Source organism: Pagrus pagrus (assembly GCF_965226575.1).
Source record: "Pagrus pagrus genome assembly, chromosome: 14".
NCBI classification, from domain to species: Eukaryota; Metazoa; Chordata; class Actinopteri; order Spariformes; family Sparidae; genus Pagrus; species Pagrus pagrus.
Window position 1 is genome coordinate 12,407,041 of NC_140198.1, and position 27,043 is coordinate 12,434,083.

The 27,043-nt window shown below is 41.2% G+C and overlaps 4 protein-coding genes across 4 annotated transcripts; 2 read left to right on the forward strand and 2 right to left on the reverse strand.

Annotated features, from left to right (window-relative positions):
* The first annotated feature begins 255 nt into the window (after positions 1 to 255).
* On the forward strand, positions 256 to 4,317 carry bnip1b (BCL2 interacting protein 1b). The gene is made up of 6 exons (XM_084374191.1): positions 256 to 361; positions 1,566 to 1,658; positions 1,745 to 1,836; positions 2,231 to 2,338; positions 3,030 to 3,148; positions 3,284 to 4,317. The coding sequence occupies exons 1-6, from the start codon at positions 278 to 280 to the stop codon at positions 3,478 to 3,480; spliced, it is 693 nt and encodes a 230-aa protein (XP_084230317.1). The 5' UTR covers positions 256 to 277; the 3' UTR covers positions 3,481 to 4,317.
* Positions 4,318 to 4,464: 147 nt separating this feature from the next.
* Positions 4,465 to 11,410, reverse strand: LOC311269783 (stanniocalcin-2-like). Its single transcript, XM_084374190.1, has 4 exons — positions 11,156 to 11,410; positions 7,253 to 7,395; positions 6,298 to 6,509; positions 4,465 to 5,426 (listed from the first exon to the last, which is right to left on the reverse strand). Exons 1-4 carry the CDS (start codon positions 11,292 to 11,294, stop codon positions 5,099 to 5,101), a joined length of 822 nt encoding a protein of 273 aa, XP_084230316.1. The 5' UTR covers positions 11,295 to 11,410; the 3' UTR covers positions 4,465 to 5,098.
* A 6,158-nt stretch (positions 11,411 to 17,568) lies between these two features.
* Positions 17,569 to 19,485, reverse strand: bod1 (biorientation of chromosomes in cell division 1). Its single transcript, XM_084374328.1, has 4 exons — positions 19,205 to 19,485; positions 18,808 to 18,932; positions 18,412 to 18,617; positions 17,569 to 18,328 (listed from the first exon to the last, which is right to left on the reverse strand). The coding sequence occupies exons 1-3, from the start codon at positions 19,352 to 19,354 to the stop codon at positions 18,413 to 18,415; spliced, it is 480 nt and encodes a 159-aa protein (XP_084230454.1). The 5' UTR covers positions 19,355 to 19,485; the 3' UTR covers positions 17,569 to 18,328; position 18,412.
* A 175-nt stretch (positions 19,486 to 19,660) lies between these two features.
* On the forward strand, positions 19,661 to 26,819 carry htatsf1 (HIV-1 Tat specific factor 1). The gene is made up of 11 exons (XM_084374318.1): positions 19,661 to 19,828; positions 20,747 to 20,911; positions 21,331 to 21,571; positions 21,781 to 21,828; positions 21,938 to 22,092; positions 22,504 to 22,667; positions 22,843 to 22,939; positions 23,013 to 23,102; positions 23,198 to 23,335; positions 23,839 to 25,413; positions 25,868 to 26,819. Exons 2-10 carry the CDS (start codon positions 20,747 to 20,749, stop codon positions 24,094 to 24,096), a joined length of 1,356 nt encoding a protein of 451 aa, XP_084230444.1. The 5' UTR covers positions 19,661 to 19,828; the 3' UTR covers positions 24,097 to 25,413; positions 25,868 to 26,819.
* Positions 26,820 to 27,043: the final 224 nt, after the last annotated feature.

Sequence of the window (27,043 nt, forward strand, 5' to 3'; positions counted from 1 at the left end):
GTACAACCGGAGTGACCACAATATAAAATATCACATCAAGTACATCCATGTGGATATAAGTAGGGATTTTACAACTGATAACAAATTCATTAATAATAAATTAATCCTTATCCGCTGAGGTCAGTTTTTATCCTGCTTATCATCATATATTCATTAATTATTCTGTTGTACGTGAACAGAATGGATTGAGTCTGACGGGGAACCGTCACACTGGTACTTCGCCCTCAGCAAAGCGCCTTGTTTTTTGAGCCTCCTGCTTTGCCGTACAAAAACAAATATGGCGTCTTCTGCGGATGTACACGTCCGAATTTGTGGACAAGAAATTATAAAATATGACCTAGAAATCAAGGCCCTCATTCAGGTAAGAACCTAAAACATGTGTTTTATCTGTTTGTTTATTTATTTATTTATCTTGCTCATACTGCTGTCGGTTTTGTTCTGGAGAGGAGTCCGTGAGGGAACGACAGGTTACACGAAGTGAAGCTAACGTTAGCTAGCTAACATTTAACAGTTAAAAGAAACCATCTGCTCATTATTAGTTGGTTTATCTTTATGTCCATCAATAACTGATACCGGTTTTATTCAGTCGCTGTCTGCCTCAGGTAGTGACAGATGTGAAAACTAAACTTTCACCACAACACGAACAGACAATACTAATTTAACGTCACGGTGAGATTAAATGATTAAGAGATCAACTGTCACATCTGATCATCAAATGATGAGGAGCGATATAAAGTTGTATTAGTTGAAAAACGTGATGTATTATTTGCCATCACAACAGACTTTTTAACCAAACCTCTGTATATAAGTTGTAGATATGATTTAAGACCAAATGGACGCACACATTACTTTCTTTTAGCAAAGTATTTCTCCTTTAGTTGACAATTTAATATTTTGAAAAAAATATTCGTTAGAGTTTAAACCATTATGCGTTTAGTCGATTAATCACCTAATTGTCAATTCCACTAAGAGAATATACTAGATTTTTAAGCAAAAAGGGAAAATACGTACCAAGTTCCAGCTTCTCAAATGTGTGTGTTGGCTGGTTTTCTTAGTTTTCTTTTCACAGTTTTCAGTTTGTTTGTGTTTTTCATTTTTCTTACATTTAAAAAAAAAAAAACATTAAGAAAAGGATTGTGAGTTAATATTATTATTTGAAAATATTCACATGATATACTTAGATTATATGATTAGTCAAGAACAATGAATTGTTTTGTACAATATTTGGTTACTTAATTTTAGGACATTTTTGGAATAATTCCAAAATGTCTGAACTTATGTATAAACACTGATTTTTAAAAATTTCTCTGGGTGTTTGATTGCATTTTCCTTTTATTATTTATTTTTCACATCATCTCAAAAATAGTGGCAAATAAAAAAATCGCAATTGAAGTATCAGTTCCTCTCTGCACATGAGCATAGGTAGCATATCCTCAGTGTTTGCTCTCACAGATTAATTCAACTCAAGCTGTCAGTTTTACTCAGAACCTTAGGTAGATCTTGATCAACCAGAAATTAATCATGAATACATAACAATTAATTGTGTGTGTGTGTGTTACCTGCAGGACATCAGGGATTGCCCTGGACCTCAGTCAACTCTATTGGAGCTCAACTCTCAGGTCAAAGAGAAGTTCAGCCAGCTGAGACTCAGAATACAGGTCAGTCCTCACATCACCTGCGTATTGTGTTGCACCTGACAGATTTCAAACAGTTACATTTGATGCGGCATGTTGTTGTTGTTCAGGATCTGGAGCAGATGGCCAGAGAACAGGACAGAGAGACGGACAGACTGGCCATCCAGGCAGAGACAGAGAGCCAGCGAAGACAAATGCTGAGGTGTGTGGACGTGCACACAGACTGGAAAAAATATCTTTTTTGATAGCAATCATCTTTGCTTGCCCCTTGAATCAGTGACTTTATTGACATTATCAGTCCCACTAAAATGCCAGCGTGTTAAAATGAGCAAGCCAGCCTTGGTTAACACATCGTAATGAGCTGTCATGCTTGGTTGTAACACCTTTTTGCCTTTACAATCAGAGTTTTGTAGTTATCCTGAAAAAGAATATGTGCAGTGCATCCATGATTGCAGCTATTAATAGTTTTAGGGGAAGATAAATGCAAGTGGGAAATCAGGATTGATGGGGATTTAAAAACAGCATGCAGGCAAATCCGATTCACACACAAAAGACCAGATGAGAAACAACAGATTTTTAAATATTTTTTATTTCAGTAACCGGACAGCGTGGAGGAAAGCTATCGTGGCTTGTAAACTAGCCATAGACAACGTGGAGAAGGATGAGCTGCTGCGTGGTGGAGAAAACCAGAGTACCAGACAGAGGTAAGTAGACTTCTGCTGAAGCTCTGCTGGGGTGCTGAAATGATGACTCAATCAGCTTAATACTATTGTGTATTGAATATGTCAGGTGTTTTCCCTTTGTTCAGCCTAAATCCTTACTCAGACGAGATATCCTTCTCTAGAAGGATTTCAATGTTGCCTGCACTAGTCAGTGATTTTAATCCTGTCCCAAGAGCTTATGCCTTCCATCCAGCACTAATTAAAGCCGCAGTTACCTCCAGGTTTAGCCAATCTCCAGTCCTGCCTGGAGAAACTCTTCGCATTTTAAAAGTTTATATCTGAGTCTTTATACTTATCACAGTGTGATAACTTAAGGAGTAAGAAAAGGATTTTCTTAACATAATAGGCCACTTGGTTAAACCTCTCAGCTCAAACGAGGAAGAAGAAAGTAAAAATATATAAGAGACACAGACGGTGCAAGCTCAAAACACGGTCTGTTGTGTAGTCGTGCTACAGGTGGTTCTGGTGGGTGATTCGCTATTGAAAAAAGATGTTTAAGTAGTTTGCAACCGTCTTATTTAATCATTTGATTACAACTAAATCATTACAGTAATAAAGAGAAATACTTTGTCTACCTTTGCATGCAAAAGGCAGGAATTTGTCTATTCTGGCATGTACAGAAAAGGGTACATTAGAAACACATCACCTGGTCTGCTTTGTGTTTTTGTCTCAGGAGAGCGACCAAAGAAAGCCTTGCGGAAACCAGCAGCAACATCACAGAGAGTCTGATGTCCATCAGCAGGATGATGGCTGAACAGGTGAAGCAGAGCGAGGATGCCATCGGCACGCTGGGTAAAAAAAAACCTGCTTTTGTCCATGTGTTTGTGTGCTTTTGTCAGGTTTATAGCTTGTGCAAAGTGTTTCCCTGTGTAAATCCTAATTGTTTCTATCAATATTTCCCATCTTCAATGCTTCTCCTCACCACAGCCACCTCCTCCAGGACGGTGCAGGAAACCAACGAGGAGTTTAAAAACATGACAGGAACCATCCACCTGGGAAGGAAACTCATCCTCAAGTACAACCGGAGGGAGCTGACAGACAAGCTGCTCATCTTCCTGGCTGTGGCCCTCTTCCTCGCCACCGTCCTCTACATCCTTAAGAAGCGTCTCTTCCCTTTTATTTAGCTAGCTGGCTTCATGAACAACGTTTTCCAGTTATTTTGGCCAGCATTGAGTCACCCCAAGGAGGTTTAGCAGGTATTGAGTTGAGGCAACACTAAGACTGGACAGGCAGCACATAGAGGCTGTATCAGTGGAAAACATTGCCTCGTTTTTAGCTTGAGCAATATGTGGGTTCATAAAATAGCTATGAAGGGTTTTGTAAGATCCCCTTCAACTGAAGTAAAAAGAGCCCAGGGACTTAACTGGCATTATGAGGTTCCGTGCAACAGCAGCAAGAGTTTTAAAAGTCTCAGTATGTTTGAACTTTACTTTTTGCAAGTTGTCCATTTAAAGGCGCAACTATGCGACAATATGTACAAATCAGGATAAGGATGCACACTCTCAGGTGGTGTCTCCTCAAAGGCATTCGCGGTGCTGGATAAAAAGTGACAGCACTAGAAAAGAGGCTTTAAGAGAGGCTGAAATCCTGCCTACTTCCAACCATCTGCACACCTGAGAATCATACTGAGGCCTTAAAACTTTATCTGGCATTTAGAACTAACCAGGCCCAAGGCCACAGTACGTAATAACAATTGTTTACATTTTGTCAAATTACAATCTGTGTGTATGTTTGTGTTTTCAACATAGAAAGTGTGTGTTGGTCTGCTCTGGACGGATGTGATACTGTAGTTAATTACTGACAAGTTTACTTTGTGCCTTTCCTCTTTCCAACGGGACGTCCAGACTACTGAGCCAGAACTCTTGTGTCTCACTCAGCATGTTGAGTCAAAGACTGTGTGAATGTAGAACAAAAAATCTTGTTTGATTTGTATAAAAGTGGAATAAATGTAACATATGGAGGATGCTTTGTTGTGCAGATTTCCACAGATGCACCAGTAGATGGCAGAATACCCAACATTTCTCACCATCAGAGATGCTACACTGTGAATTTGTGAAGAACTACTTTATTGGACAGAACTGACTCAATGAACACACTCCTCTCTGTCCGGTGACATCATGGAGTTTATTTAACTTCAATCAAAATGCTCACAAATGTATTTTTAGATTCATTTAAATAAAACTTATAAAATATAGCTTGAAACCTGGGGTCTGTATGAAATGTGATCGTTCAAGTAGAACGTCAAAAATACATATTTATAACATGTCAACCAAAGAGTGCTTCCTTTCCTGCAGACAGCAGCCCGACTGTCTACAAGAGAACGTTTGTTCGTATGTCAGCTATACGGTGCATCATATAACTATCCTCATAAATACAAAAACAAACTTAAATAGGTAGAATACTGACTTTGAGCTGCACTTGATCTAGAGACAAATCCCCTGTAGTGTTTACTCGTGTGTCCACGTCCTCTGCTGAAGGATACAGTCACTGTGGTTTACTGTAATATTGAAGTGAGGTAGATAACTGGTTTTCATCTGTTTACGAAGTCAAATGTAAAGAAAAATATTAATAAAGCACAAATATCCAATAGATTAAATAAGTTATGTTGCATTGCTTTCACCAGCAATACCGCATTAAATACTGTGATCAAACTACAACTACTTTAAGTCATTCTACTACTAATACTAAAGTAATAAGTGCATGTGTACCCTGTCTGCACCTCTGCGTCACTCGCCTGTCTGTTTAAGAAGCAGTAACATTTGTTCTCTCAGATACGGGGGGAACAGATTCGGTCGCATTGTCGATCTTACTGAGCGCGATCCTGTTGTCTGGTTCATCCGCTTTTGTAGGCTGCTCTAGGGTCCCTTCAGCAGTGATAGGCCAGGGTGCGGTTGGTGATGGGGCGGTGGTATGCTGCAGAGCGTCCGATTGGCTGAGAAAGCAGGTGCCGCCGAAGCTGCCACACAGCGCCCCCCAGTGTTGCTCGCACTGCCCGCGCAGCCGCCGGCCGACCCACAACCTGACCTCGTCTCCACACTTCAACAGGAAGTTCATCAGCTCCACATACGGTCTAGTGGCACACACACAAAAGAGGCAAAAATGACTTGCACAGATTCAAAAGTTCCCAAATTATGCTCATTATCAGGTCCATACTTTTATTTAGCGTGTCTACTAGAAAAAGTTTTCATGCTTTAATCTGATTGATTGCCAAATTGATTTGAAAAGACAATAAGTACACCCTCGGCACACGGTGGAGCTTGTTCACCCACCTCAAACATGGTGCAGCTCACGCTTTTAGCTTCTTCTTTTTAAGCGTCTTTTCAAATCAATTTGGATCTAGGGGTTTCCAGTGACTTTGATTAAACCAGATGAGCTGCATGGAGCTATTTTATGTTTTTATTTTTGGTTGTACTTTTTACGTTTTAAAACAAATCCCGGGCTAATTCAGTTGTTTTGGAGAATACTGCTTTGCTACAAAGCTCCAGAAATATTTTGTGGACTACTTCAGCAAGGTGACAACTTCACCTGCCTTTTCCATTTGGCTTATTGTTCCTTTATGTATTCACTCCCACCTTAAGCTCCTAGTCTTACCAGATCAAGTCCCCTTAGTGTAAATCACTCAACAATGCCTTTCATTGTTTATGAATTAAACTTTTAATTTGTAAGAAAGGGATTGTGTTGATTCTTCTTTCAAAAGTATTGCAAATGCGTTGTATTCCTCTGAAACTATAAAAATGTCCTTCTTTGTATTTATTGGCAGCTCGCAAACCAACTTTAAAGGTGCATATCACCTACTGTAGCGTAGTGTGTACATGCTGAGCTTGTTAAATTAATTAAAGCAATTTGGCTTCAGATTATCAACTCTATTTAATTTCATAATCGGCCGATAACCAATAATATAAGTTTCCTGATATCAGGACTTGTTAACGTGTGTCTCTCACCCCGGGGGAAACATCAGGTGAAACTGGACCAGGTTGCCCATGGTGTCCATGTGGTCTCGTAGCGCCAGGCAGAGCTGGTGTTTGGAGTAACACTCTCTCTGGAGCGAGAACACCAACTCTTTAACCGCTGAGCACCGGCGACTCACACAGCTGAAGCGCTGCCGCAGACCCAGCGCCATGCACCGCAACGCATCCTTCACAAACGACTTGCCCTGAGGGGAGGAGCAGGAGGAATCAGTTCTGATTACAATGTCAAATCTGACAGAGGAAGTTGAAAAACATATACTTTTAAGATTAGTGCTCTAACTTTTCAAAGACAACTCTTTAATCACTTTTAGTCCCTAATAAGCTTGATGAATGCAGAAATTTTTAACTGAAGAAGAAGCGAAAACAGTGACTTGAGAGCGAATGTACCAGACTTGTTACATCAAACAGGTAATGTGGAACCAAACTGGATTAAAATAGTGATCATGCTTGTGTTGTGAAAGAACAGGTCATGTGTATCTTTTTACAGTGTGGAAGTAAAGCAATATTTTCTTAGAGTGAGACATGAGACTAGTCATTAACATACTGTAGCTGCAACTGAAGTTAAATGTCTTTTTTTTGTCACTTACAACTCTATGTGCCGGTCCGTACTGGAGACACATTAGACCTGCATCACTCTCCCGTGCACTTCTATTCTAGTAAAGTAGACAAGCTGTTCCCTCTCTCATTTCAGTTCCCTTCTCAGTTTGTTCTGTAACCCATGCTGCCATGCATAACTATTCACTGCTCCTTATACAACAAACATTCCTCACAAATGACTGTAATGACTGATGGGATTAAATGTGATAAAAACAGGTATCTACATATGTCTTTTCTAAGCCTGGCGTTAGCTGCTGTTGGACAGGGTTTCACACAGCGTCTGTTAGTGCAGAAAAGGCCAAGTGGCAAACAACGTTGTGCAGCTGCTCACCTGTGAGTCGTAACGCCCGGCGTTGTGCAGCAGAGTGAGACAGATGTGGTGAAGACCTTGGATTTCACAGGAGTTGTTGTTGAAACACTGAAACGTCCCACAGCCGACATCCCCTGAACTCACCAGGCAACTCTGAATCTCAGCTGAGAGAGACACAGAGATCGTGATGCCACAGAAATCATATGTGCTACTTTGTTGTCTTCTCCTGTAGCTTGAAGAGGACAATATAAGCATTACAGTTACATCATACGTCAGGGTGACCTTGGTGACTTTCTGTCATGTCCTGTAATTACATTGCACGAACTTTACAGAAAGAAAAGTTAATTATCTCGTCATGTTAGTTAGGTAGTTATGAATTCAGTGCTCATGTATGACACCATCCTGTCGATTAAAATTTTGTTGTCAAAAGTATTCCTCTAATAAGCTATACCACAGTGGACAGCAGGATGACTGGTTTAAGCATCATCCAGAGGAGCAAGCTGAAACTGTCCAACATCACTGATGGACAACAATACTTTCACTTTGCAGAAGGCAATCTTTCATATCAGTTTGATAAGAGGAGATTACTTCATTTTAAATAAATCTTTAAAAGTGTAATTTGCAATAAATGGCCAGAATTTGAAGGTAGCTCCAAAACTATAGGGGGCAGCATAACTGCTTACTGCTCCTCGCTTTGCTCTTTGCTGTTGCTATCTTTGGCTGTAGTGACTAGTTGCCTTTAGCAAGTAGCTCAGCTAGCCCTAGCCTCCAGGAACAGCATGGGCTTTGAAGCGGGAGGCAACCGCCATTCCGACATAACGCCATTCCGACATTAGGCCCTAATTGTCAGAATGGCAACACTTAAACCTTTAATGAAACATCCCATCATTCCGACATTTTTTGCCTCCTAAGGTCGGAATGGTGGTATTTATTTATTTTTTAAATGTCTTGCCATTCCGACACATCTTTTAAAAGGGTTAGGGTTATGGGTTGCGGATTATGGTGAAACTTTGTCGGAATGCCGGGACGTTCGCATGTTGGAATAGTGGTATGTCGGAATGGTGACATGTCGGAATGGCGGTATGTCGGACTTTTGGGATGTCGGAATTTTGGGATGTCGGAATGCCAGCATGTAACCCTTTGAAGCCAATATGACACAGTGGCCAAACCGTGTAATTACAACATCACATGATGCACACAGGGCCAAAAAGCCCTTTTCCGCTAAGCTTACATCGTCAAAACTCTGTGAAATGAGTCATTCCACTATCAGAATTTGAGAGATTCATTTTGATAACATTTGGAAAGCCTAGAAGAGCAGCAGTGTTACATTGTTTTATTCCCGTCAAGTTGGAGGAGGACTAAACCCAAAATTAGCCACTTGTCTGGTGGAAGTCTCTAATGCTCACGCTCTATGGGCCACACAATGCGGAAGATATGCCGCAAACCCGAGAATTTTACACCCAAGAAATTCAAACTTTTTTGGCTTCATGCACCACTGAGCAGCTTCCAGAGGAATAAATGGGGCTCTGCCTTTGACGCTGTATCCAGATTTGAGTTAGCTATGGAGCTAAGTGGCCCTATTAGCTGACGGGAGTCTGCCTGCAACCTGTGATGACGGGAGAGTCACAAAGGTCAATGGAGCTCAGCTGCTTCCCACTAAACACGACTGGACACCAGACAGGGACTGAACACAGCCTCAGAGACCGACGCCAGTACGATGAGGGGGGATACAGTATGGAGGCGATTTACAGCAGCTCTGACCAGGACTACGACTTCAGGGACGAGAAGGCAAGAACAGGAGAGAGAGTTGGACATCAGCAGCATAAAAACAGCGCGTAGAACTGTAATATTTTCACATCTTGCTCTTTGAATTGGGGATTTACATCGACTGGACCAGAGGTGATTGTGAAAAGACAAACCAGGACTGTTTTTATTCAGTTTCTTTTAGTTTATGTCTGGTTTGAATAAAGTGTATTTTACGATGAGTTAATGATAAGCTTGTCTTAGTTCTGTAGAGGAGAGAAACTTAAATTCAGAAGGTGTACTGTTGTATTTTTTCTGTTTAGAAAGGAAAATAGAAGTAAGAGTATTTAATTTCTTGACATTCTGTAGTTGAAACTACAGGGGGCTAGCAGACTAAGTGGTAATTAAGTGGTATTATAGACTGGATAGCAACGTTATCTGGTTAGCAAAATTCAGTAGATAGAGATCTCTGTACACAATACATACAACTCTTTGACTTTAAAGGTGCAATAGAGTGGTGTAGTCTTTAGTCCTAAGACACGGAAATCAGTTAGCATCTCAAAGTCTCAAAGTCAATTAGTTTTTTTTTATTGGTTTCCAGTTAAAATCAAATTAATTTACCTTTATCTTGCTGTACAACACATGTAAGTATCATCAACTTGTGTTTGTCACAGATCTTATTTTAGGCTATACTCCAAAATCCAATTCAAACATCACATAGGCTTTTTGTGGCGGGAACCAGGGCGATGCTAACTTCCAATATATACAATACATTAAACCCTAACACTCCTCTGGTACCACTCCCGGTCCTGACCACTAGATGTGTGGCTAACTAGTAAATGGAGGCTACAGTTAGCAGCAGTTAGAGAGCTGAAGTCACACCCCTTCCGGTTTGCTCCATGGGACCTTATTTCGTTATAACTTTGTATGATAATGAGTATGATGTTATTATATGAACATATGATGTTTGTCACTTTAAAAGATCATTATTCAACTTCAGAAAGTACGTAATCATAAAGACTACACAGCCAACGGTCGCTTTAGTGACGTCTCGTCGAACGGTCACCAAAACCTGTAACTTAACCATTGCGGAGCTGCTCCTGTATGTCAGCAGCTCACAGAACTGACGAACTATCCTTTCACATAACTGCAGTTGTCAATATGGACAGTTTTATTGTGATCTTTTTTCTCGTGATTCTCTCTTTTAGTAGCCTACCTTTTCTGAGCTGAGTTGGCGGCCATGTTGGTGTTGTTGACGCTTGTGATGATGTAGTTCACTGAGCGGTTTCACACAAAACTAGATGATATTTTACTTAAATTAGGAAAAACTCCGACTTTATTCACTTTGTAAATTATCTTTTAAATTGACAAACATCATATGTGTAGTTCAAGGCACAATTCAAACGGGATCAAAAATGCGTTTGTCTCTCTCCATTCACTACCATACAGAGTCTTTCTGAAATAGGGTCCCCTGGGGTCCACCGGAAAGTGACCCTGAGTACACATTGGCATCAGCATTGTCGTTGATAATATCAGTTTATTAATTGTTTTGAATGTTTTAAGCTTCTGTCCATATCTTATAAATTGCCCCTTTAACCAGCATGTCGTATTAATTTTTCCTTGCAGCCCTACTATCTGTGCTGTTGATGTTGTGCAGCCTGCAGGTCAGCTCCGGGCCGGAGGTACGGAGGGAATGTGCTTGGATGGGATCGAGCCTCCGGAGCTGCGCATTGAATTACAGCCACCAGCAGGGCAGGAGAGCCAGAGGAGAGGCGCCCTGTGCTGAGCTGCACTGCTCAGCCCGGGACACATATATAGCTTCAACTGCACTGAATGTAAATGATTGTAACGTTGCAATAAAGGACAACTTCAAAGCAGGCGCACGTATTGATTATATCATTACTTGTTACAGGGTAATATTAAAGATGTTATGATTTCCAAAGACCACACGTGTAAATCAAGCTGGACGTGAAGGAAGCAGAAAGATGTATTTCGGGTTAATGCACTAAAAAGACAGAAGCTTCACACACTTTTGGTTGCTCATGAAAAGTCTTTCTTCAAATCAACTCTTCTCTGACAATTAAAGGACCAGTTACTGATCAAAGCTACACCAGAGCCTCGAGGAGCAGAGGTGAAAACTGTGCATGTCTGGCTGCAGTGTGCCATCCATTGAGAGCTCACCTGTGCTCTGCAGAGAGAGGCGTCTCTTAGCCTGGCTCACTTGTTTCTCCTGGACATCATGTGGATCCATGGTCAGCACCTGTTGACAGGCCAGGAGCAGAAAACCCACCAGAAACACGGCGGACAAGTTCTCCGGCATGTTTCAGACTAATCGACGCTTTATGGTTTTTTTTGTTGTTTTTTTGTTTTTTCCCCCCTTCTGACTTGTTTGTGTTGTAGGTTGGAGCAGCAGGGGAGCAGCTCTGCAGAGGAGTCTCCACCACACGGGATGACCGCGGCATGAAGGCTGAAATATATAAAGCTGCATGTGAGCTGCGCGTTCACGACGGCCTGAGTTGGTGTCTCCACCAATCAGAGCGCAGCCCCGTGAGCGCTCACCACACTGCAGCCAAAAGTTTATCATTGATGAGAGAAAAGAGAGGACCAACAGTGGCAACGTGTGTGTGTGCATGTGTGTGCGTCGTGTTTGAGTAAGGACAGGTTGAATGAGACAGGAGCGACAATTAAATCCCACATTCATGAAGTGAAAATGCTCTTATAAGGTCTTCCTGTTCCTCTGGAGTCTGCGGGGTACATGAAGGTCAACCACTCAAGACATCCACACTCAATTAACCCACCAGCCAGCCGTGTGTGTGTGTGCGTGTGTGTGAGAGAGAGTGTGTGTGTGTGTGTTTGAGTGTTAGCAGCTGCTTTCTTGGCAGGGGGACGTGCAGCGAGGAACGTATCAGAAGCCCCCAGACTGAAGGACTGAAGGAGGACTGTGTGAACAGGGTCTGGTTTTACACATTGTTACACTGCTGCAATTCTGTAAACCGACATTTTTCGCGTCATGTCTGTCTCACGTGTTTATATAAACACATATATAGAAAGCCTAAAGTGTTTTAGGGCACCAACATGCAGACAGTCACCATGCATTTATGGTAAAACTCTTCCAAACCCTGATTAAAATCAAAATGGTTTAATGTTGTGACTCAGAATTAAAGTATAACAATTACACCTCTGTAACAAAAACACACAAGGAACTACTTAACCTTGTGGGGCGTGGATGATGAGGGGAAAGATACGGAGAGAAAGTAAGGCTTTGTTCAGACAGCAGGCAAATCCGACTCCTTTCTTGAATCAGATCTGAAAGACTGAAAGAGTGTCCGTGCTATAATTCCCAAGTGATCAGATTGGATTTTTGTTTCCAGACGTCGCCAACCAGGCTCTGAAGCCAACATTCGTAGTGGCCAAACCATGTAATTGCATCGGTACCTGAAGCACTGAAGCCCAAAAATACTTTTCCTCATAAGCTTACATTGTGAACGAAGTGTCTCTTAAACGGTGTATACATTTTTTTGAGCGTCACCATCCCAGCAAAATGACTTGCTTCACATTCAGAAATGAGCCATTAAGTCCAATAAAATTTGGAAAGTCTAAAAGAGCGGCATCATTAAATTGTTTAATCCCCATTCAAGGTAGCCGGCCGCTAAACCGGACATTAGCCAGTTCAGCCAGTGGAAGTATCTAGTGCGCACGCTCTATGGGCCCCACAACATGGAAGATCCAGGTATTTTTATCACCGGGAAGTTTGACTTTAAAGCGCCACCGAGCAGATTTCCAAGGAATGAACGGGGCTCCATCTCCAAGGCTGTGTCCAGGTTTTAATGTAACCTGTTTGGTCAATAACTCCATACGCTGGTGACGCGGCCTTCCAACAGGAAATCATGATCAATCATCTCGCTCTCAAAACAATCACTAGACAAGTCGCGGAGCAGATACTTTATTTCTGTGACCCCACAGACTGCTGTTCTCTGCGTTGTTTTCCAAACTGCTCTGATTGTTGCAGCCGGGATTCTGCTCAGCCGTTCTGGTGCACGTCCGTCTCTCTGGAGTTGACGTCACAGTTTTGTGTCGCACTTTGAAATCCGATACAATCGGCCAGAGCGTCCGGACTGAGATGCATCTGTAGAAATCAGATCCAGATCGCATTTAAAACCACCTGCTAATGTGGTTTGGATCCGATTTGTAAAAATTGCATTGTGTGTTGTTTTATTTTGCTCTCCAGACTTCCTAAAATCAGTCTGGATACAATCTGGATGCCAAAAAACAGATTGGGACTGGCAGTCTGAACACAGCCTAAGTTGAATGAAGACGATTTTTGTTGGGAAAATAAGAAAAATGAGAGTTTGCTGATGCTATTATGCAGACTTTTATGTCACTAAAATTCAAATAGCACCTTTTTTTATTAGTTGCTTCCCCTATATATCATTGTTAGAGATGAAATGTGGGATGGGGCACTTGAACAGTGCGCCCATGTTTGACAAAAAAACGCAGTGAAAGTGTCCTCTTGATGCCCCTATGGCAGATAAAACATCTATCGTGACCTTCTAGTGCACAAAACATGATGAAGGGACCACTCGGGTGCTGTTCCAGTGCCCTTTCTGTCCACTGTTGTCCCACCGCATACAGCTGGTGCACTTTCTTTTTTTTTCGCCCACTGTCGTGAACAATTTTTAGCTTTTGCAGGGAGGGCATGCCAGAAAAGATTTGAGAACCCCAGCTTTAGAAACTCGTGGAGGCCAACTCATTTTGTATATAACACTGCATCATGATTCTCATCTTTCACAGGGAACTTGGGGCAACAGAGGAGGCGATATATGTAAAAATATTCACGGGGTGGACTGAGCAGCCGGCACTGCCATCCTTAGAGTAAAAATGGCTGAGGGAATTGAGACAGATATGGAACAAAATACATTTATAAACCACTTATACCTGCTTACTGGGTGGCATAATAGAAAGTGAGGAAGCCATGCGTTGTTATTAATATATATGAACAACAGTCAGGGTTCGAGTTATAATCTGAGTTTTGTGGGGGTCTCTAAAATAACTAACCTGAACCCTAACTAAGGGTGGAGATAGACAAATAGGATAATAGCTGGAACGGTGCGTTCTGAGAGAGAGAGACAGAGAGAGAGCCCGTCATGTCGAGTGACCAGTTCTCACTTCCCAGTAGTCGGCCGATGTGCAAATTATTTTACACAAACAAAGAAATATCTCCATGTATAACATTTGCCGAATGAACAAGAAGGCCTCAATAGTTAAGATGTTGTTGTACACAGTGTTTCTCAAGGTTTATACAGTTTCTCCCAGCGCAACAAGACTCAAAATTGTCTGGTGACTTTTTCCACTTTGTTCTCCAAAGAAGTAACCATTATTACTTACTGTTTACTGGATTTGTACATTTTCACATGGGTACCGTCAAAAGGTTGAATTCTTTAAAATAAATTGGTGTAATTGGTGAAATTTGTTGAAACAGTGTGTTCAAAACACACTGCAAAAACAGTGCAAAACATTACTATATATTTAATGCCACTAATAAAACATATCCTCTACACAAGCCTACTTAATAAAATGTCTGGTCATCATCTTTTAAAAACAAGTTACTGCCATGAGAAACACCTAATCTCTCACCTTTTATCTAAAGGCTTGGTTCACCCGAATTCACCTCCACTGTACTGGGGCAAAAGCAAAGATCTCTGACAGATAAACAGCAGTTAGACCTATCGTGGCTACAGTAGATACCAAGACAGGTAAATAAATGTTTTTGTTTAAAATTGCAGAGGATGGGAAACCAAAAATAACTAACTACTTTGTACTTTGAGTACTTTGATATCAGAGGTCACTAAGGTGAGTTCAGCTTTGTTTTTGTCATTACGATACATTCAGATCTCGCAGCCCACTTGTTGTGGTCGTATGTTTTGCCTCCTGACGGCCATGACCTCTGACCCTGGACGTTCACAAAGGGACCGCCGTCTACACTCATGTGAGACCATGACATCAGTGTCTCCACACAGGTCAAACAAATACCTCAAACCTCTCCCTCCTTGCTCGCCTCCCTCCTTTGGATTATCTACTCTGCATCCAAGAGGCCTTCACTGAACGTGGTTGAGACAAGAGTGAGTGTGTGTGTGTGTGTGTGTGTGTGTGTGTGTGTGTGTGTTGTGGTGAGAGGTCAAGGTAGAAAGACAGGATGTGTTTACGTGTGTGTCCATACTGGGGCCCAGTTGGGGAAGACACACTCTTACAGGGGCTAATGTTTGGACTTTTTCCAACCTTTCCCGCTCGTTCTGTCTCGTCCTGCTTCAAAACAACATCCCACAGCTTCCCTCACACAAGACCCGATGACCACCCACACAATGACCCTTCACCCTGCCATCGAACACATACACACACAGACTTATACACACATGTCCAAAATGGCACACCAATACACAGACACCACTGTGCAAATAGTGCACATGCAGGACCCTCTTGTACTCTGTCTCTTATATGACCATGTTGTAAACATGTCTGCCTCTGTGAGAGCGTCTGTGTGAGTATAGATCAAATTCACAAGTATCTGCTGTGTGATTATTGATCTGAGGAGGAAGCATTAGCATAACCTTTGGGTTTATAAACCCTGACCACTTCAGTTCACTACACTATGTTTAACTTAATGCACTTCAAGGTCCACACTGCTGGTTTTGCGTATGGTCAGTTCACACACACCTCATGCAGATAGTTTGTTTCATGGGTTGAGGCTTTGACATATTTGCCTCCAGCATCGTTTAAGCATTATTTCCTCAGTAAGAGAGTTCAAGGTGAAGTCTACAGATTATCCAGTTTCCTTTTGTTAAGATATACATCTACATTTTTTAATTTAAACACGTTTGATACTTTGGAACTATTAGATGTAGATAAAAAATATTTTTGTGTGTGATTCAGCTGAACTGATACAGTAGACGGTTGTAAGAATTGCATTTAAAAGATATCTCACTGAACAATGAAAACAGACATGTAGAAGTTTTTGCAAATTAATTAATCTGTTAATAATTAGATGTCTTTTGCATGTTTTTGCACTGAGCTACATAAACATTTTTTCTGAAAAGATTTTAAAAATGTGATATTTTATTAATTGATGTTTAAAAGTGCACTAAGGATTATTAAAATAATCAATTCAATTTGTGCAGCGCAATACTTGACATCATGCCGACGCATAGTACAAACACACAGACGAACAAAGAGCAACAGATTTACAGACACACTCTGACACACATAACATGTTCATCAGTCTCCTGCCAAAACAAGTACTTAAATCAATGAAGTTACGCAACCTGTGGTGACACACACAAGCACTAATAACTGCACGTACTGGGGCCGTATTGATTAAGCATCCTAGTGCAAAGAAAGTACTAGTAGTACGAGTATTACGAGAAACTTCTTAGTATTATGATATTTCTAAGATTTTTTTCTTAAAGTTAAGACTAGATCCTTGTAAAGAAAAAAAGACATTCATAAAGCGTCTTAGCCCTGAGAGACCACCTAAGGTGATGTTTAAGTGGTAGTATTAAATAGACTAGATATAGATAGAGTAGGACTCCTTTAATTACCTGCATGGTAAACACGTGAGCAAACAGCTATCAGCTTTGTCAATAGGCCACTACACAAGTTGGCCTGTGTTTTCAAACTTTTTTGGGTTTCTTTAGAGTATGTTTTACAAGTTATTCAACAGAGATATTCATTATATAAAATATGTATATTGGTGTATATTACACCATGTCTTAATACAGAATAAAAACTAGGATTACGCCTATCGATTTCACTAACCATTCTCTGCTCATTTCTGCCATTTTTTTGATAAATCAACCAATCACAGCTTCTAAAAGAATGTGTCACACCTTGCAACAGGTTCAACCACTCCGCCTCATTAAGATAAAACTTTCTGTCCTTTCCTTTGCTCACAGTTGCTCTAAGAAGTTTCCTAAATCACTCTCAAGCTCAGACTCCTTGCTTGGTTTTAAGTTAGGAGCTCTCTGAGAGGATTCTCAGAATGTTTGTGAATTGAGCCTGGATTTATCGAGGCTTTGACAGTGAGGGATTTTCTACAACAGATCAGTTTTGCCTTTGATCTTGAAAGGAAAGTATAAACAAACCGGCCCCCAGGGACAGGACGACTTCTTGTGGCTTTGCATGAACATTGCATAAAAATGTTTTTATGGCTAAAAAATACAACATTACACATGTCTCTGCATGGTTGGCGGTATAGCTTACAATAAAGGATTAACACAAGCAGTCACAGTATTCCTCGCTCCTGCTCACGTCACCACTACCATCATTACTCAATGCAAGCCGTGATTTGAAGTTATTCAGTAACACAGTTATTATACTGTCTCTAATAGGCAGATAAGATCTGTATATGAAAGACAGTCAGCACAAAATCATTTCAGGTGGTGAAATTAGGGGCTTTGCCTTTTTGGTGAATTCTGCCTTTACATTACCTAACTGAGAACAACTACCCCACCTGCTGATACTGTTTTGTGACTATGCGCTCTGCTGTCTGTTTTTATCACAGGAAACAGATAAAGTTAAGTGCAACAAGAAAAAGAAGAGGATCATGATTTCAACTGTGTTTAGTAAAGCAGATGTGATGTTCAAACAATACTACATACATATTCATGCACCAAAAAGAAGCCCAACCTGCTGTGATGAAAAAGGTAGGACCTCTTATTATTAAACAAAATGTTTTTACATACAGGTTTTTCAAAAATTCAATTGATTGGAGAGTTCCCAGGATGTGGCAGAAACACTTTTCATACGTTTCATACGTTGTGTGAGTCTATGAAAACTTCAAGATCTTCTCCAACTTGAAATCAAGCAGCCTTTTGAATCACTGAAGACAGGATTTGCAAGTTTAACATATTGTTAGAAGAACATTTCTGTACACACAACAGTCTGAGTGAGGATTCTGCACTACACAATATGCTCAACATCAGACAGACAAAAATCTGTCTGAAATCACACATAAAAAACTAAAAAATTCAAAAACAATGATCCAGGTTTGTGCCATGTTCTTCTTAAAGGCAGAGCAGTGCGGCGCAGTGACAGTCCACCACTTTGCATTGTCCAATCACCAGTAGTAGCCTCGTGCAGCACAGACGGGCGGTGACAAACATCTCATGCTGAACATCTGATTCCAGAAACTCCTGAGCCTAGTCTGTTTAACAGAGTTATTAGGAAATAACCTTGTCCCCTCCTCCTCCTCTTCTTCTTTTTCTTCTTCTCTCTCCTCCTCTTGTCTGATGCTGCACCTTTCACAAGGCTAACACAGTCATACAACATTATGTGAAGACCAGCAAGTACCAGCAGGTGTATCTGCAGAGGGAGTGAAAACAAAGATTTCTTTATTGTATTCCTAAACCGTTGACTTTAAACTGTACTTCAGTTTTTAAACAAACCTCAGGGGGTTTTGGGCCCAGACACAGACGGGGCCTCCTGTGGTTCTGTCTGTTCAGAGTTACAACTCGAGGCGTTCTCCTCCCTCCTTTCCCCTGACAGGAAATCATGGATGGCAGTTTCTATGTGTGGTCGGAAAGTGTGGTTCATCTTGGGGTCCACAACCTGAGTGATGATCCTGTCCACACCAGACTCCAGCATACCCGATCTAAAAAAAAAAAGAAAGCACACAACCCAAAGAGATCACCCCAGGCCTTATATATGTGTTTATGTGCATATATGTATGTATTGTATAGGACTGAGTGACAGATCTCTGGTCATCCTGAAGTATTTGTACACTTTCCATCGTCATTCCTTCACAGTGTACACAGGATGTGGAACAAGTCAAAGACACTCACTGAACAACACTTTGCCTCAGTCCGTTCCTCATCTGGTTCTTGTTGATAGACGGGTTCCAGTCCTGAGTGCTCAGCTGCGACGTCACGAAGTTGTCAACTTTCTGTCGCAGGTTCTGATAGGCAGGCTGGTAGCAATGACAGCGATGTAAACACGGTCATTATGCAACAAAAAGCGCAATCTAATGTACATGGAAGGCATCATGAGGAAACAACTAAAATAGCCTACAAGTGAATTTATTTATTTATTATTATTATTATTATTAAATTGGCAACGGTTTAACAATTAGCAAAAAAATGCCAATTAGAGGATGAATTAGAATACGGGCTAACATTAGCTTTGGGTCTGGTTTGCTAAAGTACACGATAAAAGTAGCCAAGTTAGCATTAGCTGAGTTACCTTCGTATCAACATCGGCTAGACAGTCCCGACGGAACTCGTCAAAAAGGCCCCGGTTCTTCAGATGCTCCACAATCATAGCGATAAGCTGCGGGTCTCCGGGAGGAAGGGTGGCCGGGCCGACGTTAACGTTACCGCTGCCCTCCGCCATGCCAAACCGAAGTAAATATTTGCTATTTACCTGTTAGCTTCATCGATACCTAGCTAGCTGAGCTGTCGGCGCTTGTTTTCCTACAAGACATGCGGTCGACTTGTACTGTCTTTAAGAAACTGGCGGGCGGAGTGATCGTTCTTGTCGGTATAGCGTGTAGCCGCACCCTGGCAGACGCCACGGCGAAAGCTGTAATGCAAACCCAGCGCTCCATTCCCAGTTACCACGCATGCGCATTCGGAAATTGACACAGGAAGTAGTTCATTCAAGCGTCGTCGCGGACTGGTAGTAAACGTTAGTGCACCGTGATTAACGGTGGCTTTAGAGTAAATCTCATTTAAAACACTAACAAAATATTAAAACACGGGCGCCTGGTGTGTTCTGGGGTTGGATTAGTAGACGGAGAGAGTCTTTTTTGTTAACATTCTTACCTGTCTACCAGTTTTGAGTTTGCCTGGACTGTCGTTGTAAAAGGTAACGCTAGCTAGCTTTGTTGGCTAACACGAACTAATGTATGAGCAGTACTCACACTCTCAAGCGTAAACATACAGTATATATACACACACAGACCATCAAATGTTATTATGTGCATTAGTGAATTTACCTGTCGTCGTGTAAACACGGGCAGCAGATCTTAATATGTTCAAACCTGCTAACATTGACTCAAGCTGTCAGTTATCAAGAATCACAGTGTGATGAATGAAAGCAACTGGCTGACACTCTTCATGAGGGCAGAGACTGTGTTAGTACCAAGATATAACTGGTCGGCTAATGGCTTGTTTGCAGAAGTGCTTTGTTGTGGGCAGTGAAACACACAAATTAAACATTACAGGCTAAGCAGAGTTGTTTATTGTTTGTTTTTACAGCACTGGCCCAACTAGGGCAGGGACACGCGTTTCCGTATTGTTAAACATGGATAGTAACGAAGTAGTCCTAAATATTTGCAAAACTAAGACAGCTTCATAATGTAACTTATAACTTAAATAGGAGATGTCAAAGCAGGATATAAAATCAACATTAGGGGTTGACCGATATGGCTTTTTCAGAGCTGATATTGATCAAATTTATGACCCAAATTTATTTGATAAATTGAGTTACTCATTACTGTGCAGATTCATATTATGTTATTGTTTATAGACTATTATTGTGATGCGTTACCAATCAGAGTAGATGGAACATTGTGTGAAAGGATGCTGCACATTTTTAAATTAGTTTATTTTATCTGCAATCTGAGAGAAAAATCACTGATAACGATAATCTGAAAAATGCTGAATAACTCTACTTCAGTGTTAAAGACTTGTCACATTCAAGCAAAATACAGCTCCTGTGTACATGCTGAAAAGTGATGGCTTGCTGACCTGCGTAATTTGACATTTCACGTTCTTGTTGCAGATGAGTGGAGGACCAGATTCAAACAAAGAGTTTACGGAGCAGCTGCGGATGCAGGAGCTCTACGGCCGGAAAAATGAGGATGGCTCCGACCCCAACACCTACACTGACCCAGAGGACGGGACTGTGTATGATTGGGACCCTGAAAAGAAGGCCTGGTTCCCTAAAGTATGAACTTCTCAGCTTTTATTCGTCTACATCAGATCTTTCTTGCTAATATTTATCTTTGACACGTATTAGATGCTTGGTTTAAATGTTTGTGGCCTTGTTTTGTCAACACTGCTCATGTAAAGCCCTACTCTTTGCCAGTTTAGTTGACTTTGCAATGTATAAAGTAGTGTTAACTTAAACACTCAGTCTCCATCATACCTGCTTGAATTTGCCACTGACTACAACTCGTGGCAATAAAATGCATTATGGGTGACAGCACTAAATACAGATGTCACTGAAACTGGATTGCACACTTCTGTTTTTTGTATGTAAAGACACTCTTTCTGTTAACTCTATTTGAACTTCTATGAGTTGGGGCAAAATTGGTCACAATCACTTTCTTTGTTTATGTAAAGTAGTTTGCTTCGTTTCTCTAGATAACAGAGGACTTCATTGCAGCCTACCAGGCCAACTATGGCTTCACTCAGGATGGAGACCCAGATGCGAACAACACTGCAGTGAGCAGCACCGAACCAGCAGCCTCAGAACCAGACAGCAAGTCTTCAGAAAAGGAGAAGCCAGGAGATGCCACCCAGAACCCAAACCTAAACCCAGACCAGCATGAGACCTCAGCAAAAGAAGCCAAGCAGAAAGGGGAGAAGAGGAAAGCAGAGCAAGGTAAAGAGACGTCTGCAACCAGAGAGGCGAGATAAAATAATTGTTATTTAATTTTATTGTCTCTCTATCTACAGTAGTGATTATGTTTAACAAGTGCTTGTAGCAGTCTCATTGTTTGTTTTTATATTTTTATGTAGGTTGTGCTGGCTGTAAGTATTTTACTGCCAGTACAGCCACATGCTTTTATAAATTATTTTTTGTCCCTGCAGGATGGTTCGATATTGATGACAATAAAAACACAAACGTCTATGTGTCAGGTTAGTATTGCTAAAAGTTTTTTGTCATTGTTAAGTAAACAGCTGTGACTCTGTTTATCCTACCTCACTCTCACTCTTTCATGTGTCTCGCCTGGTCACCTTCCCTCAGGCCTGCCTCCTGACATCAGCTCTGATGAGTTTGCTGAGTTGATGTCCAAGTGTGGCATTGTGATGCGGGACCCCATGACTGAAGAGTACAAGGTCAAACTTTACAAGGACAAAGAGGGGAATCTGAAGGGAGATGGCCTCTGCTGCTATCTCAAGGTTAGTCTGTCCTTCTTCTTGCTTAAAGCTTAATGTATTGTTTCCATGTTCCTGTGTCAATGATAGTCCGCATCATGCAAAAATAGTTGGATTTAAGAGGGATCTGGGGGTAAAACTGTAATATATTTTGAATTATGCTTTCATTAGTGTAAAATCACCTGAAAATAAGAATCATTGTGTTTTGTTAACTTAGAATGAGCCTTTTTATATCTAGAGGGAGTGAGTCCTCTTCCACAGAGTCCGCCATGTTACATCGCCAAGTTTCTGCAGTAGCCCAGACAGTTTTCTCTTGTTTGGCAACATAAAAACAAAGTGTTCTCACTCTCAAAGAGACAAAATAACTGTGTACACTTTAAAGCATCAGTCAAAATCGTAACACAAGTGTGTGTGTGTGTTTGTGATTCTCTGCAGAAGGAGTCTGTGGCACTGGCTTTGCGTCTGATTGACGAATCAGAGGTCAGAGGTTACAGACTCCATGTGGAAGCAGCCCGGTTTGAACTGAAGGGCCAGTACGACGCCAGCAAGAAGAAGAAGAAGAACAAAGATTACAGGAAGAGGATGCAGCAGCAACAGAAGTAAACTCTACCTCCTGTCCTTTTTATTTAGCCTCCCACAAATCCCACTCTGCATGCAGGGACTACTCAAAGTGCTGCAGAAGATTAAGAGAAGACAAATAATTGAGCATTTGTTTATTTTTATCACATCACATAGGTTCTTACTGACTGTGCCTGTTTGTCTGTGTTTGTGTAGACAGTTGGACTGGAGGCCAGAGAAGAAAGGAGAAGTGAGGAAGAGGCATGAAAAAGTCGTCATCATTAGGAACATGTTTCATCCCAGTGACTTTGAGGTGCGGAGAGAAACGTACATGCGCACATAGAGACTGTCTATTGAGGGTATTAATCTCTGTGGTCTCTTCGTAGGAGGACCCACTGGTGCTGAATGAGTATCGTGAGGATTTGCGGACTGAATGTGAGAAGTTTGGCGTCGTCAAGAAGGTCATCCTCTTTGATGTGAGTTTTGGTTATTCGTGTTTCAAAGTCATAGTAGAATAGTTTGACGTCGGTAGCATCAATAAAGTCGGTATGTGATTGTGTTTGTGCTGCAGAGACACCCAGACGGCGTGGCATCAATCGCATTTAAGGAGCCTGAGGAAGCCGATGCTTGCATTCTGTCATTCAATGGTCGCTGGTTTGGAGGGAGGCAGCTGACTGCTCAGCTTTGGGATGGAACAACAGACTATCAGGTACACAAAATGCAAAATACAAATGTCAAAAATGTTGTGGGAATGCACAGCCCAGCTAACATTAAAAGGAAATCCCTTTAGCCACACGTTTTGCTAGTTTCCATGAATAAACACTGAGATGGGGCAGAAGCATTGGCTTAGCCTCCTGCAAACAGCTGTGTTTGAAAAAGAAAAATAGTATTAAAAATACGTCGTGTCCTTCTTTCACTTGCCTTCAAAACAAATGCAAATGCAAATGCAACCGCTGGTCAGATCAAGATCTTTACCTCAGGAGGTGGAGGTGCTCATACCGCTTTTTTCCACAAACACAGCCAGAATCAATAAAAAATTTGAAAATACAAGTGCCTTGTAGAAGCTTTAAAATACTAACAGGCTGCTGGAGCCTGTTGGTCATCACTCTTGCAAATTTCACATTATATTTGAGCTGTTGTAAGATCATCGACTAACTTCGACTCTACATCTGGTGAAATTTTGCATTCTTCACGTGAATTCTGTTTGTGCAGGTGGAGGAGACAACACGCGAGCGGGAGGAGCGGCTCAAGGGTTGGTCTACTTTCCTGGAGGGAGGCGATCAGAGCCAGCAGAAGAACAACAGCAACAACGCTACGCCAGCAGAGGGTGGCACCACCACCACAGAACCCACAGAGGCCTCCAGCACCACGGAGCCTGAACAGCACCCAAAAACGGAAACGCAAGAACAGGAACCGGAAGCGGACTCTACAGACAGCAGCCTGGCAGGAAGTGACGACGAGGCAGCCTAGACACTTCTATACACATCTTTGGTCCCCATGGCAACCACTTAATTAGGACTGTCCTCCGTGAAAGTGAACTGCAGCAAAGCTTCGTGTTGAGCAGGCGAGGAGAAGGAAGAAGTTGGACAGTTTGAGCTATTTTGTAATGTAGAAAAATAAAAATGATTTTGTTGAGCCTATTTTTATCATTTTGGTTTAAGTTGTAATTAGACCTGCACTTGACTGTCGGTTATACACAGCTTTGTAAGAGTTTGTTTACAGTATTGTACTGAGAACCCTAAAATAATGAATTACAAAACATAACTGAGATTGAAACTGAGTTGGATTTGATTTGTACAAGATTGTTTAGCTTCAGTGCTCATTAGACTTTTTTTTAAATGCCAGCAATTCACTCTGATTTGTTCTTTACTTCTTGGAGAATATTAGAGGCTTTTAAAAACAATTTGAACTAAAACAGCAGCTGAATTGATGTTCATTTTCTATCTCCAGTAGCATTATGGCTTTGTGTTACATGTTTCGACAGGAATGATGCTGTTTCTCTTATTGCAGACAGGGTTTTTTTTTTTTTTTTTTTTTTTTTTTAGATCTTTCTTGAGCACCCAAACATATCACAGAATATTTGTAAGATTTGCATAAAATATCTTCAAGAAAATCATAGAAAAATCATGATTATAGCAGAACTGCTAATTGTAAAACGTTGGCTACAATGCTAAAACTGCTATTATACAGTTACCTAGATTTAAATCATAACACGTGTACAAATAAAAAAAAAAAAATGTTCTTGTATATATCGTCACATCAGGCAAAGCTTGTTGGAATACAGATAAATAAAACAACACATTTAAGGAACAGCTTTTTTGTTTCCACAGTGGTTTAAAGCTGCAATATTGAACTTTTGTCTCCCCCTTGTGACAGTCAGCTTTCCCTGCCATAACTCCTTAACAACTGTTGCTGGAATTGTAATGAAAAGACACAGACACAACATTTAAAAACTCTGGTATACTGCACAATACAGAGAGATTTTTCTGCAGGGTAGATGCTTAATCAGCAATGTGTGAACTCAATTGGAGATGGCTTCACTATAAAAGACATGGTTCCATACTCCAGCTTTAATGTTTGCCTCGAATTTCATGAATCAAATGTTTTTTTTTTAAATACAGCACATCAACAGATTCTGCATCAGTCGTGACAACACAGAATGTTTTGTTGAATTAAAGACAAACTCCAGTTAAGACAAGTACTACAACAAGCAAAACTAGAATACTTCAACCCCAACACCATCTGTGTTCAGCTGACATGGAGGAAAGCGACAACGCAAGTGAAGAGGTAAGATTTTTTCATGCAGGAAGACACTTTGTTTTAGTTTAGGAGAGCCTAGGTTTTATTTTACTTCTTCATCCTTTGTCTAAAGCTTTAACAAATTCAATTATTGGTTCATTTTGATTCATGTCACCACACATTAGCAGCCTGACATTCAGAACGAATGGTCATTTCTCTTCCCCATTTTATGTTACTACACACCAATCATGCTAAATAGATGCAGGCATCGAGAGGTCTGAATTAAGACTATCACAATGGATGGCTAATGAAGTGATTAATCCATTTTATATGTAAACAAATTGTATTGAGACATCTGAACTGTACAATGGTATAATGTTTGTAGCGTTTCTGTAATGTAACTCAAGGTGAAATACTTTTTGTGTTGCTTTTTTTGAGGATATTTGCTGTTAAGTGAGTCAGGTGTATTCGCACTTGTTTACCTATCACATGTGTCTTTCAGCACTCCCAGAGTACTCCCAGCAGTACTTTCAGAACCATGGCACAACTCCTTCTGGAGTTGAGAGCAAAAAACCTGGAGCTGGCTGCAGAAAATGCTGCTCTGTGGGAGCAGATGGTCATCTCGGCACTCAGCTGGGTGAAAGAAAAAGAGAAGCTGCTGGAAGAGAGGGATGAGTTACTGTCAACTTTGTTTATGACCCATGATCTCTGCGGAGAGTTTCACAAAGAGTCTGATCGTCTATCCAAGGAGATAGACAGCAAAATGAAAGAAAAAGAGATGGAAGTTTGCCGCCTGCAGGCGAGTCAGATCTTCCACATGATGGAGGCCGAGAGGGTCAGAAAACACTTGAAGGAGGAGCTTGACAAGGCTAAAAAGATGAAGCTTTCCTTTGACAAAACTGTGACACAGATTAATGTAAAGTGGAAAAGCCGGTGGTTTGCTAGACAGAAGGAGGTTGCCGCCGAGCTGAAAACTCTGCAGCAGGACTGTGAGAAGAAGGTGAGCAAGGTCATTGGGGAAACAGCTGAAGAGATCGTCTGCGTCAGAAAGCAAGTGAGGGCACTGGTAGAGGAAAGTCAGATGGCGTTCAAGCAGATGCAGACAGAGTATCACACAAAAAGGGGAGGGAAGAGGGAGAAAGAAGAACGCGAGAAGATGGAGAAGGAGATACCGAAGAGGGAGGAGACGGAGAGGAAGGAGAGGGTGAAGAGACTGATGAGGGAGACAAGAGATGAGGTGGAGAGAGAGAGAGACTGAGGAGGGAGAAGAAAGGAAATGAGCTAAGAGAGGAGAGGGACAGGAAGGAGGAGAAGAAGAAGACAGACCAGACAAAGACCTCCACCCTCCCCAATGTGGGGTATTTGTCCTGTATTTAGATAAAACCTGAAGTCTGTTTAATAAAACTATTCAGGTTTAAATTGTATCATCATTTTAAATAAAACACACAAATTAAGGTGGGTCAATACTGGCATCCTTTGGTGCATCCACTGGAGTGGACAGATGTACTTTCATTCACAGAAACAAGAAAAATGTCACCAAAATTGGGACAAAAGTATTTTTAACCCCTGATGTAGTTGAAGAATATATTTTGTGCCTGTCTGGTTTTCTAAGAGGATTTAACAGTTTTTCCAGGGTTACTTGGTGCATCTAGTCGTCCCTGCATCACTCTGTATTTAT